Source organism: Kryptolebias marmoratus, linkage group LG10 (genome assembly GCF_001649575.2).
Source record: "Kryptolebias marmoratus isolate JLee-2015 linkage group LG10, ASM164957v2, whole genome shotgun sequence".
Lineage (NCBI taxonomy): Eukaryota > Metazoa > Chordata > Actinopteri > Cyprinodontiformes > Rivulidae > Kryptolebias > Kryptolebias marmoratus.
This window is the reverse complement of record NC_051439.1, coordinates 4945376-4956059: the sequence shown is the minus strand read 5'-3', so window position 1 is coordinate 4956059 and position 10684 is coordinate 4945376. Positions and strand designations below refer to the sequence as shown.

At 36.7% G+C, this 10684-nt stretch overlaps 1 protein-coding gene across 1 annotated transcript in view; it reads right to left on the bottom strand.

The window, feature by feature from the left end:
- The window catches only part of syne1b (spectrin repeat containing, nuclear envelope 1b), a 149709-nt gene extending 141820 nt beyond the window's left edge, over positions 1–7889 (bottom strand). The window contains exons 1-2 of the mRNA XM_025007067.2: positions 7433–7889; positions 5426–5487 (exon numbers count right to left, since the gene is read on the bottom strand). Coding sequence (XP_024862835.1) covers positions 5426–5487; positions 7433–7508 — 138 coding nt within the window. The 5' untranslated portion in view covers positions 7509–7889. The remainder of the gene's footprint in view (positions 1–5425; positions 5488–7432) is intronic.
- Between the last annotated feature and the right edge of the window lie 2795 nt (positions 7890–10684).

Here is a 10684-nt window from a genome sequence, read left to right as displayed (position 1 = left end):
TTAGAGTGTGGTACCAGGGGCCATCAATTTTGAACCTTTTCACAAGATTCTAATTTTCTGATATGATGAATTTGAGATTTTCATTTGTTGTCATTTGTAATCATCAAAATTAAACGAAATAAACATTTGAAATATATGAGTTTGTATGTAATGTATGAACATAATATACAAGTTTCACTTTTTAAATGGAATTACTGAAATCAATCTACTTTTTCATGATATTCTAATTTTATGACCAGCACCTGTATGTGTTTGGGATGATGCTTAGCTACAACCACAACAGATTTTATCTCAGTATCTGTAAAACTGACTGAGTTACACCCACATGTATGCCAATCTCAAATTAGGTTGACTCCGTAAGTGAATCAGTTGCAGATAAACATCCAGTAAATAAATTCTGAGAGTTTCACTTAAATCCATCCACTGGTTCATGAGATATTTTGCTAACAGACCGACCGGATTGACTTTATTAGTTATTGGCAAAGTTTTAAGGAAAGATCCAGTGATAATTACATGCTCAAAGTATATGTTTGGGATCACTCTTAGCTCCAATAGGAACAAATTCTAGCTCACATCTGTAAAATTGACAGTTATAGACATTTTAGGTTAGCTAAGGTCAAAAAGCTGTGGCAGCCATCTTGAATCAGATAGATAGATAGATAGATAGACAGATAGATAGATAGATAGATAGATAGACAGATAGATAGATAGATAGATAGATAGATAGATAGATAGATAGATAGATAGATAGATAGATAGATAGATAGATAGATAGATAGATAGATAGATAGATAGATAGATAGATAGATAGATAGATAGATAGATAGATAGATAGATAGATAGATAGATAGATAGATAGATTATTATCCAATAGATAAGGAGTTATTGATGTGCATCCAATGATTACTTTCTGATGGAATAATACTCTTTTACAGTTTTCCAGATGCTAATATCTGCACTTAAACGTTTGATGAAGGAAAATTATCCCCACCCTGGAAACAAAACTTACTACAGTCATGAGAACCCTTATCAGTGGAAAAACAGTGACGTTTACTGGAAATGGGGTTAGTTTTAAAATATCACAGGAATTGAACACAGGCTGACAGGAAAGTGTGAAAGTTTTAGGAAATGACAGCATAGATAACACACACTTAAAGTCATCACCCAGTGCCAAAGGAAAAAGGGCGATTATGTTTTTGCCTGTGCTTGTGTTTGTTTGTCTGTAATGTTAGCAAAATATCTCATGAAATTCTCAGAAAGTAATCATTAGATGTACATCTAGAATTGATTAACTTTTGGAGTCAACCCAAGTCAAGATGGCTGCCACAGGAAACATTAGGAAACATTAAAATGGCTATAACCCAGTGGTTTCACAGATATTCAGCTAAAATGTGGTGTGGTTGTAGCTTTGTCTTTCTCAAGACGTCCTGAACATTAACATAAGATCCCACAATGGTAGTGAGATTGTGAATAACATCCATTACAAGGTTTGACCAAAACAGCTTTATTTCTGTCCCTTCTAATCATAAGATGACTTTAGTTTAATTATAACATGAAAGGTGGCAGGCACATTGTATTCCTTTAAAAAAATGCTTTTTATTAAACAGATTATTTTTATTACAATGTCTATGTCGAAATATTTTTTTTTATAGCCAGTAAAAAGATTTTGTGACCAACAAGACAAAAAATGTCCAACTATGTTGTGACAAGGTCACTCAGTAGACTGATATACAACTGTGTAAGTTACTTTCATGATGTGGCTAAAGCTACATTAGCCCTATTGGTATGCACAGTGAGTAAGCCTGAGTGGAGTGCATAAATAATGAAGAATAGACCCAACACTGAGTCCCAGCATTGGCTCACCACATAACTCAGATTCTTCTACAGTTTTCCAAGCCAAGCTTTGAACTATTGTGGACAGATCAGGCTCAACAAAACACTCAACTGGACCAAACCTCTCTGCCGCTGTTTGAGTTATACACTCCGATGAGTAATCAGTGATTCCAGTAACAAGATGTTCAACCAATATGTCTGAATGTTGACAATTCCACAAAGGATTTTTTAATTATTGCTCCCCATCAAAGGTGAGAGGAGGGCAATACTGTTTTTGCCTGTGTCTGTGCATGTGGTTGTAGTTTGTAGCAGAAAATGTTATGATAGACTTTTGGAGTCAACCTCAATTAAGGTGGCTGCCACAGCTAAGCAATCTTAGCAAATACAAAAAAGGGTATAAAGCGATCAACTTTACAAATACTGAGCTAAAATTTGCTGTAGTAGTAGCTGAGAACTATCTCTAAAACATAGTCAAAATGCAACATCGTTGCCTCAAACTTTGGCATGAACTGTTAAAGTCAACTCTGTTAGTAACGATATTGAGCTAAAGTTTGATGTGCTAGTAGCTGAGAGCCATTCCCAACACATACTCTGAGCACGAACACATCTTGTGGGATCACACAATATCACATTAGATCGCACGTAATGTCATTTACAAGGCTTGACCAAAACAGCTATAACTTTGTTTCTTCTCATCTTAAGATGATCTCAGTCTAAATCTTTGGCATGAAAGGCAGCGGGTGATGTGCATTACTTGAATAAATGCTAAACCTTTAATAATTTGAAGTTTTAAGGCTAATTTAATTCGGTTTCTGTTACTTTTAGATCATAATGTGTTAAAATACAACATGTGAGCGTGTGTTATTGTTGGGAACTCGGTGCCATGTAATTTAGACGAGTGAAATTCAGAAGCAGACGACTGCCTACAGGGAACTGTCCTCACCCTTCTGCTTTCCATCTGCACACCACATCACTGTCCCTGCTGATCCTGTCCAACAATACACAAACTTTCTCTCACACATGCACACACACAGACACACACATACAGTGCAAATACTCAACAAACAACTCACATACCCCACCCACGTGCACTCACCCACACACAACAGGAGCACTCAAATATTAAACACACAACAAGTACATGCAACGAACACGACTAAATTAAAAATTTAGCATCCCTTGAAGAAATGCGTATCACCCAGCGCCTTCCATGTCAGAGTTTTAGACTAAGAATATCTTTTGTTGAGAAATGACAGAGTTAGAAAACAGCTAATGGCAAAATTTTAAAAACGGTTCTCAATTAGTGGTCAGAAAAAGTATTAGGGATGACTCTCAGCTACGACCACACCAAATTTTAACTCAATATCTCTAAAATTGACTAAGTTGTAGCCATTTTTGTGTTTTCAAAGGTCATTTGGCAGTAGCAGCCATCTCAAATTGGGTTGACTTCAAAAGTTAATAAATTCTAGATATTCATATAGTGACTACTTTCTTAGTGTTTCATTCAAATTTGTCCGGTAGTTCATGAGATATTATACCAATAGTCAGAAAAGGTTGATTGTAATGGTTAACAATAGTTGAGTTTTAAGAACAGATCTCACACGATCTGTTATCGCTCAGATTATGTGTTTTGGATGACTCTCAGCTCACACAAACACACTGCTCATCCAAGTTTAAATGCATCCAGTGAGACTCTTAAAAACTGTCAGGTCTGTGACATTTCAGCAGCTCTTCTCACAGAAAAGGAATATTGTCTCAAGTTCCTCATCATTAGATGCAGCAAACCTTTATTACAAACAGACTGACTTCTGTTAAATGGAATTAGATTTAAAGTACTGAGAAATCAGGAGTAAACTCAGTTAATGCTGAAAGCGGAATTTATTTGCTTAGTTTTGTTGAAGAAACTGAAACTGAGTTGTTACAGCTAAAACTATCAGAACAGAAAGCTCCAATGTGCAAAACAAAAGCTAAAACCTAAAATAGCTAATAGCTAAAAACAGCAGAGCAGTAACTAAAAGCTAAAACCACCAAAATTGCTAAACGTTAGGAAACAAAAGCTAAAAACTAAAACCAGAAGAAAAGTAGCTAATAGGTAAAACTAACTAAACAGTAATGTCTACTTTCTTATTGATTTCTTTTCCGCTTTTAAATGCATCCTTACCCATATTTTAGCAATTTTGCTTGTTGGACTTTTGACTAATGGGTGAAGATGAATACTATTTTATCAGATGGCCTTTTGTCATGTAGAGGTTTTCCTCAGGATTGTCTCCTTTACCTCATTTTTTTTGTTTTATATACAAGTGAGTATGGAAGCCATCATGCTGGGCACCACACCATTAAATTAGCTGATGATTCTGTCATTGTCTCATCAGAAGCCATGAATCAGAGCACAGACCTCTTGTAAAGGCGTTTGATGGTTAAAAATGATGAGTCACTTCAACTGACAATGTGACAAAAACTAAATTATGTATTGATTTTAGCAGAAGTTCCTCTGTTATCCCCCCTCCTTTTATAAGTTGTTGAGAGAGTGCAGCAGTATAAATACCCTGGGACTGGCACTGTAAAAAGGTACATCAGTATACATACTTTTATCGCAAGCTTTAATGCTGAGACAACTTTATTAAAAATGTTTTATTCTTGTTTTATCCAATCTGTTCTTACATTCTCTTTTACATATCTGTTGGCACTGGTCACTTTATGTTAAACAGAAAAAGTGCCTGCTAAGTCTTGTGAAGATGTGGAGCTTCCTTCCAGGACCTCAGTGGTTTGTACAAGGTCAGGTCTATTCTGGCTGATTCGGGTCATCCATCAGGGTAAAGATACACTCTGCCACAATGTAGAACAAACCTGTTCAAGGATTCTTCTACTCCATCTGCGAGCAGCCTTTTAAATGTTACCTATCCAGGTGTTTTATATGCGTTGCTTATTTGTATTTTGTGATTCACTGTCAGCTGTGAAACTAATTGCCACTTGGTGATATTAAAATCCAAAACCTTGAATGAAAAGCTAATTTATCAAAACATTAGTTAAAAGAACAGTCATTAAAAGTTAAGATTAACAAAACAGTAGGTAAAAACTAAGACAAGCAAAACAGTAGCTTAAAGTAAAACAGAAAAAAGTTGGTAAAAGCTCAAACTAGTAAACATGTACCTAAAAGCTAAAGCTAGCCAAATTGTAGCTGACAACTAAAATGGAAAGAAGAGTACTTGAACGGTACAACCCACAGAAAAACAGTAAAAAAAACAACCAATAATGTGATTGCTGATTCAGCATTCACACTGTCATGATTTATGGATAACTGGATAGATTTAGTGTTTTTGAACTATATTTCAAGAGGGCATTTTTTTGGTAAACCAATCCCTTACTTCCATTTTCCTTAAACATTATAGATGAGCAGCCTGAGGTACCTCTGAACAAGAGGAGATTCATATGAGGAGGAATTAAGTTCTCTAACAGGGTCAACGAAGAGCAGCTTGAGACTTCAGATTTATTTTTAATGTTTTATTAGACCCTGGGGAGCTTATAATATTCTACAATCTCCAGCTGTGAAAATGTGGTGTAAAAGTAGGTATGAAGGGTAATTCCCACTTACCTTTGCTAGATGAGAATTGATCCATTTTGTGAAGGTTCTCTTCTGCACTGCTTCTTGCTCATCTGAAAAATTAAGACACAAGGTTTATGTAGATATATGATTGCTTCAAAACATGTTCCGATAGTTGACCAATCCAATTCCAGGACTTAAGAAAACCAAAACAAAACCGGGATTTTGACTAAAAAGACAAAACTAGAAGCACTCAGAGGGCGCAAACCTCTGCCAAGGCCATAGCGTCATCAAAAAAATATTCTGATCCGGATCATGAGGCGAATCACCGGCTAATCACATTTTTTGGTGACAACCCCAACATTTCTTAAAAAGTTTCCTCTAAAGCTGTTCATTAGTTTTAAAGTTATCTTGCTAATAGACAAAGAAACAAACCAACCAACACTACTGAAGAACTTTTCAGATTTGGCCTTGTATAAAAGTGACTTTTAAGTGATTTTATACAGTATATACGTAAATATAAAACCCTAATTAAAGACCAAGCATTTCTTAAATGAATGTAATTCACCTGTCGTCTTTCATGCCTTAGTTTTAAACCAAGATCATTTCATATGAAGAAATGTCAGGTATACTGTAACTGTTGTGAACAAACACTGAACATAATTTTATGTGCAGTCCCATGTGATAGGCTGTTCTAGCACTAAAGAGTTTGTGTTGTAAATGACTCACAGCTACTACTACATCAAATTCTAGCTCAATATCTGTACAATTATCTAAGTTGCAGCTATTTTTGTGTTTGCTAAGGTTAGTTAGCTGTGGCAGGCATGTTGACTCAGGTTGACTCCAAACGTATATCATTTGTCTGTATACATCAAATGATTATTTTCCAGCAGTTTCAATAAAATCTATTCAGTGGTTTCTAAGATATTTTCCTAACAAACCGTTTTAACTCCAATAGTTTTAAGCCAAGATGTTGTGAAATGTGTAGCACTCGTTGTGTGTGTTGGGGATGACTGTCAACTACTATTTTGCCCAATTTCATATCTGTAAAACTGACTGAGGTATAGCATTTTGTTTTTGTGTTTGCCAACGTCTGCTGTGATTGCTGTGGTGGCCATCTTGAACTGGGTTACCTCCAGGGGTTTATGAGATATTTAGCTATCAGACAGACAAATGCACACACTCATACACAAGGAAAAAAAACATCACTGCCCACCTTTCATCTCTTCATAATTAAAAGAGCCAAAAAGAGAAATGACAGACACTTGATGATGAGATTTAGCCTTGCACAAAGGTGTATTTTAACTGATTTTATAGATAAATGCACATCCTGAACTGCACCTTGTACACAATAACATTTTAAGACTTCCCCAACTCATACAATTTTATCTAAATTGACACAAACATTTTATTTCTTCCAAGGTGTCAAGTAGCATTACAGCAGTACTACTCCATACATGTTCAAGTATAAACCACATTTAGTAAAAGCTTGCTGGTGCTCTGATACTAAAGGCTACTAACAACTGCTTTCAAAAAGAGGTCATACAAGCAGATTAAAGAAAATTTCTGCCAACACATCTCACACACACACACACACACACCCTCTGTGTTCATAAATGCCATGTGTGATTGTTTAGGTCACCCAAGCCCCTTTGTAGTCTATTAATACATTCATCCACAATGCCTCATGTATTATGCATCTTGCGTAACAAAGCAACGCATTTCTTTGCTTTAGTGGTGATTTGTATCACTCTGTCATGCACGCCGGTTGCTGCACACCGCACAGAGTGGCCATTTTTAAACATCCACCCTCAGAAATACAGACAGCGGTCACGTGTTTAGGGAAGCAATACGAGCACTGTACAGGGAGCAGAGAACATCAGTAACCCAGAGGCTAATGTTTCTGATGCACAGGGGATGCCCACTGAAGCACACACACATGCAGATGTGCACATAGACTAAAAAACATGGAGGCTGTTTGAGCAGCATGATAAGTTCAAAGCTCAGATTCACCTCCAAACCATTAGCATAGAACAAGAATTCTGCTGTCCTACTTACCACGCAGATACTGAAAGAATCCTGTCACCAGGTTTAAAGAAGTCTTCCTGACAGATACATCCTTATAGTGAGCCATTCTACATCCCACACTCCAGCTCTTGTCCTTTGCATTTCATGAGTTCCATGGTACATGTATGTGTGTAAGAAAATAAGATCCACGGTGGAGAAACTGACAAAAAAAACCAGTGGTGTCCTTTCCCCCTTTTTTTTTCCAGCAGGAAGCAAAACAGATCTGGCTGCCTGGTTTCCCCTGGTGAAAGCAAAAGAGCTGCTGGAGGGCTGTGATGAAAATGTCCCCTCCTCCCTGACCCTCGCTCGCACACACACACACACACACACACTCATACACTCACACACACAGATGGAAAAGCAGAAAAGTCTAATAGAGGGGGTGATTTACACTCCCGTCCTTCCTTCTTCCTGTGTTTTTCCAGTCCAGAGGAGCCATGCCTGTGTGGATGAGCAGAGCCCTCGCTGCACTGCCTCGCTGTATCATCGTACCATCTGAGGCTGGAGGGAGCTCAGCTAGGAGTGAGGATCAGCCAATCAGCGTGTGAGAAATGATGATGTCACAGCCTCGGCTGCATTATCCCGATTTAAGCCTGGTTTGTGTGTGTGGGTGTGTGTGCTTGCCTATAAGGCGCCTAATCCTTTATGAGACTGAAACATTTGACAACATAATATATGAGAGAACTTCAACAACATACAGTCACATTTTTGGTGTGTGAGTGTGTGTGTGTGTGGTGGGAAGGGTAGGGGGAGGGGTGCACTAAAATTAAATGAACTCTCAGCAGTCCTATTGATTGAACTACATAGAGCACACCCCAGTGCAGCTAATTTGAATAATTCATTCTGAAGCTGGTGAAAGACATCTACCACCTGCTCTCCGTCTCAGGGTCAATGCTTTTGTGGCGACAAAGCAGACACACCCACGCTGGGATTCCCTTCATAAACAAACTGTCATGTAAAAGCTATAAAACATATGCAGATCTGCTAAATTTAAGGCCTAGACTTTCATATCACCAGCCGCCTTTCATGCCAGAGTTTTAGACTGAAATCATCTCATGTGAGAAATCTCCAAGTTGTAGCCGTTTCGGTCCAGCTTTGTAAATCACATTATGATTTGATTCGATATTGTGAGATCTCGCAAGATGTGTTAGTGCTCGAAGTACAGTATGTGTATGAGTATGTCTTGAGGATGACTCTGAGCTACTACTCACCCAAACTTTACCACAATAAATGTAAAATTGAACTGATATGCATTTCTTTCCTTCACAGAAAACAGAGGGAAGGATCTATCTTAACATTTTTGATTAAGGTTTTCTGCATTTTTTTTTCCACTCAAAAAAAAAATACTAAAACATATACACAATAATAAAAGACAGAAAAAAAAGTTCTAAATGAAAAGGGTGCAGAGTGAAGAAAAAAAATCTTATCATATCTGCCCCTTATTTAAAAACAAAAAGAATAACGCCAAATTTTCAACAAACTTAACCTTGAACATTTTTCAAATTTACAAAGAGCAAACAAACAAAAACAAACATCTGATATTGTTTATATCTTATTTCCATTAGATGGCATCATACTTTCCTAATAACTTTAATTTAATCTCCTTTTTGAACACACAGATTATTTCGGAGGTATTATATTAATTTAACACCAGCAAAATTTGTTATTAATCAAACCCATTTTTTAATTTAAACTAAAGTACTCAAATATCCAATAACTTCTTCACACAAGTTACTAAGTGTAAATTATACATATATTAAAGGCCTAGCAATCCTTGAAGGAATGCATATCACCTGCCATTTCTTACAGCCACTTTGGTCGAACCAAGTGTAGACATCAGGTGCAGACATATGCCCACCGATTACTTTCTGAAAGTTTAATTCAAATCTGTCCAGTGGTTCATGAGGTATTTTGCTAACAGACAGAGTTGACTCCAAAAATTAATGGTTAAGTTTTAAAAACAGTGCTCATGCCATTGGTTAGTGGTTGGATTATGTGTTGAGGATGACTCTCAGCTGCTACCGCATCAAATTTTAGATCAGTATCTGCAAAACCGATTCAGTGACAGACATTTTTGTGTTCACTATGGTTATTTAGCTATAGCAGCCATCTTGATTTGGGTTGACTCCAAAAATTAATCCACTATGCATGCACATTCAATAACTATTTTCTAAGAGTTTAATTAAACTTCTTCCAGAGATTCATGAGATATTTTGAAAACAGACAAACACATGCACACATACAGACATAGGCAAAAACAGTATCGCCTTTTCATCTTTGTCAGTGGGTGATATTAACTCCAAGCAGAACCAGCTGAGCTTTGATCAGTCTGTTTATCTACTGGGATATTACACTACTGCTCTGAATCTCTGAATGAAACACATAGACAGTATTAGGTGGAATGCTTTATAGCCTCTGATCCTGTGCAGAAAAATGTCTACTCTTTTAAGAGCAGCATCACACTAAATGGCTTTTTCTTGTATGATAAAAGTGAGCCTGAGGTTGTCTTTCTATTATTACTGTCCTTTACAAGAAGACTGGCTCCTGGATCTGGCCCAGAAAAGCTGTTTTTTTTCTTTGACATGCTGCAAAGTGTTAGAAGCTACATCAAAAAGATCTTTAGAGCTGCGCACACCGAGAACAATAAGCTTTCAGAATACAACTCATAACTCCTGCAGCTATAAATAACCCACTAAAAATAAAATTTTGATAAACGTGTGTCAACATGGATAAATAATTATAATTTTAGGCTTTTAATTAACTATTTTGAAAACAGTTATTTCCTATTAACTCAACAAAACTTTGAATCATACACTAATAAAACAACATTATGACCACTTGTAGGTACAGTAAGACACAGTATTTTGAGTTTATATTGATAATTATACTTATTATTGGTAGTGTGCACACCAGAGGGACATACCAGACATTTGGGAATTGTTTCCAAAACCCCCAAACCTGGGTGGAATCTCATATCTTTGGTTTTTTCAGCCCTCCAAACAATGTTCTCCTCAGACTTACAATGAAAACACTAAAAATTCCAAACATTTTAAGCCATTGTTCCCAATTATCTTCTTACACTGACGTGTCCACCAGGTGGCACTTAACTAAATTCCATTTGGGAACAAACTGGGACATCTGGGGGAACAAAAGACAAGTTCTTAACTGATTTAGATCAATATTAGTTACATAATAAAATGTACAAGTAAAATATTTAACTAGATATACTTACTCTGAACTAAA